Source organism: Cricetulus griseus, unplaced genomic scaffold, assembly GCF_003668045.3.
Source record: "Cricetulus griseus strain 17A/GY unplaced genomic scaffold, alternate assembly CriGri-PICRH-1.0 unplaced_scaffold_9, whole genome shotgun sequence".
Lineage (NCBI taxonomy): Eukaryota > Metazoa > Chordata > Mammalia > Rodentia > Cricetidae > Cricetulus > Cricetulus griseus.
The window spans coordinates 417,634-419,761 of NW_023277432.1; the positions used below are offsets into that span (position 1 = coordinate 417,634).

A 2,128-nucleotide genomic window follows, 5' to 3' on the forward strand; every position below is an offset into this window, starting at 1 on the left:
CTGAACTCTGGTCATCTCCCAAATGCAGATGTGCTGAGCTAGCTGCCAAGATCCACAACATTTATTATCTGATAAGCCAAAAATGTTTCACAGTTTAACAGAAATGAGAAAAACTGAACTGGTTGGGTGTTGGAAGCACACGACTTTAATCCCAGCACTCAGAAGGCAGAGGCAGTCAGATCTTTGTGAGTTTGAGGCCAGCGTGGTCTATAGAGTGCCAGGATAGGCTCCAAAGCTACACAGAGAAAACCAAAAAAAGAAAAACCAAACCTAAATAAATAAATATGTAAATAAGTCATAGTTGGGAACATGATGCATTAGATTTAATATGTTGTAAATGAAAATTTTGCAGCATAAAATAAATACAATACAATGATAATGAATAACAATTTATAACAAAATGCTGATTAAAAAGCTACATTTCAAAAATAAAATAAAAAGCTATATTCATAGTGGAAATACTCAGAATATTCAATGGAATTATACAAACATAGTACACAGAATGACTTCTATACTTACCTAAAATCTACAACAATAAACATGTGCACAATATTTGTAAAACAAAAAATGATCATAGAGATCATTTTTAGAGCATTGAGTCACAGCCTGCCTCTGCCTGGATTTAGGCCTCTTACCAGTGTCCAGATCAGGATAATTATTCCTACAAACTAGTCATAATGGGAGGCCACGTCCCACCACCACTCCGGCAGCTTGCAAAGAGAGCATAATGAAGAAGGAGGCCTTGGCCATTTCTGCTCTGGATGTCCTGCCCAGGTTCCTACCCCAAGCAATGTTTGCAGTGGCCTTCAAGAACAGACATTCAAAGATCCTATGGGCCATGGTACCTGCCTGGCCTTTCCCATGCCCTACTGATGGATTTTATTCATTTTTTGTTGGTTTTTCGAGGCAGGGTTTCTCTGTGTAGCTTTGGAGCCTATCCTGGCACTCTCTCTAGAGACCAGGCTGGCCTTGAACTCACAGAGATCTACCTGCCTCTGCCTCCCAAGTGCTGGGATTAAAGATGTGCACCACCAGCACCCGGTTCCTTTTGGATTTCTAATAAAAATCCCACACCTGGATACACTGAAGGCTCTGCTTGATGGACGATAAGTGCTTACTACACAGAAGGCTTGACCCAGCATGGGGAAAGTCAGATTGCTGGATTTGATGGCTGCGCACTGTGACTTTTGGGAGCATATGCCCTGCAAACTATGAAGGTGACTGCTCCCATGAGGTCCAGAGACAAAAGCAGCCAATGTAGTCCTGCCCGACTCAGGGGAGAAAAATATTTGAACGTGGTAACTGACCTCAACTTTGTGAGTGGCAAGCTGGATGAATGTGCCATGTACTTGTTGCAGGAGGCTCAGTGGAGAAAACACCTGATTCATCTATGTTGTTTCAAGCTTCAGATTTTGATGTCTCATGTCTCCCCTGTCATAGAGATCTTACAATCTCAGATCTCCACTGTATCCGGGAACTGCAAATCACTAATTTGGAGACCAGAAATAGTTGTTTTTGGACATTGGCTGGGGCATATGAGAAACCCTCATGCACTCTTGCTAGGGGGCATGTTAACTACCATCACTATGAATGAATTTGAAGAGCTGGAAGAAGGGTGGTTAAGCACATTGCATTCAACATCACCCAAATTCCACTGTGTCCAGCATCTCTACATAATGACTATGTTTCAGTATGCTACCTGACTTTGTGCCTCAGGTATCTGGAGAAGCCCTTGGAGACCCGGTCCATCACTTCCTGCCACATCTCATGGTCAGACTTGGATTACCTGCCCAAGTGCCTGGACCTTTCTGGTCTCAAACATCTGTCGCTGAGTTCCTTACTTTTACTTGATTTGGTTAGGCCATTTGGAAATCTCCTTGAGTGAGCCAAAGCCGCCTTGCAAACTCTGGAAATGAAGAAATGTTGGCTGGAGGTTTCTGAATCATGTACTTTCATTCCTGTCCTGAGCCAATATATTTATTTCAAAGACAGAAGTCCATATTCTAGAGCTCTCTCTGCAAAAGGATGAGATTTCTTGCTATGGCTCTGAAGCCCTTTATGGCTCCTGTGATATTAGGTAAACCCAGACCCACTGACTCCCAATCCTGAAACAACCTGAAGAATGGTG

General features: G+C 42.8%; 1 protein-coding gene across 1 annotated transcript; it reads left to right on the forward strand.

Moving 5' to 3' along the window:
* Nucleotides 1–727: 727 nt before the first annotated feature.
* LOC113839114 (PRAME family member 14-like) lies at nt 728–1,885 on the forward strand. Its single transcript, XM_027434565.1, is given in 4 exon segments — nt 728–841; nt 1,036–1,199; nt 1,235–1,479; nt 1,692–1,885. Coding segments are annotated over 4 exon segments (717 nt in total).
* The last annotated feature ends 243 nt before the right edge of the window (nt 1,886–2,128 follow it).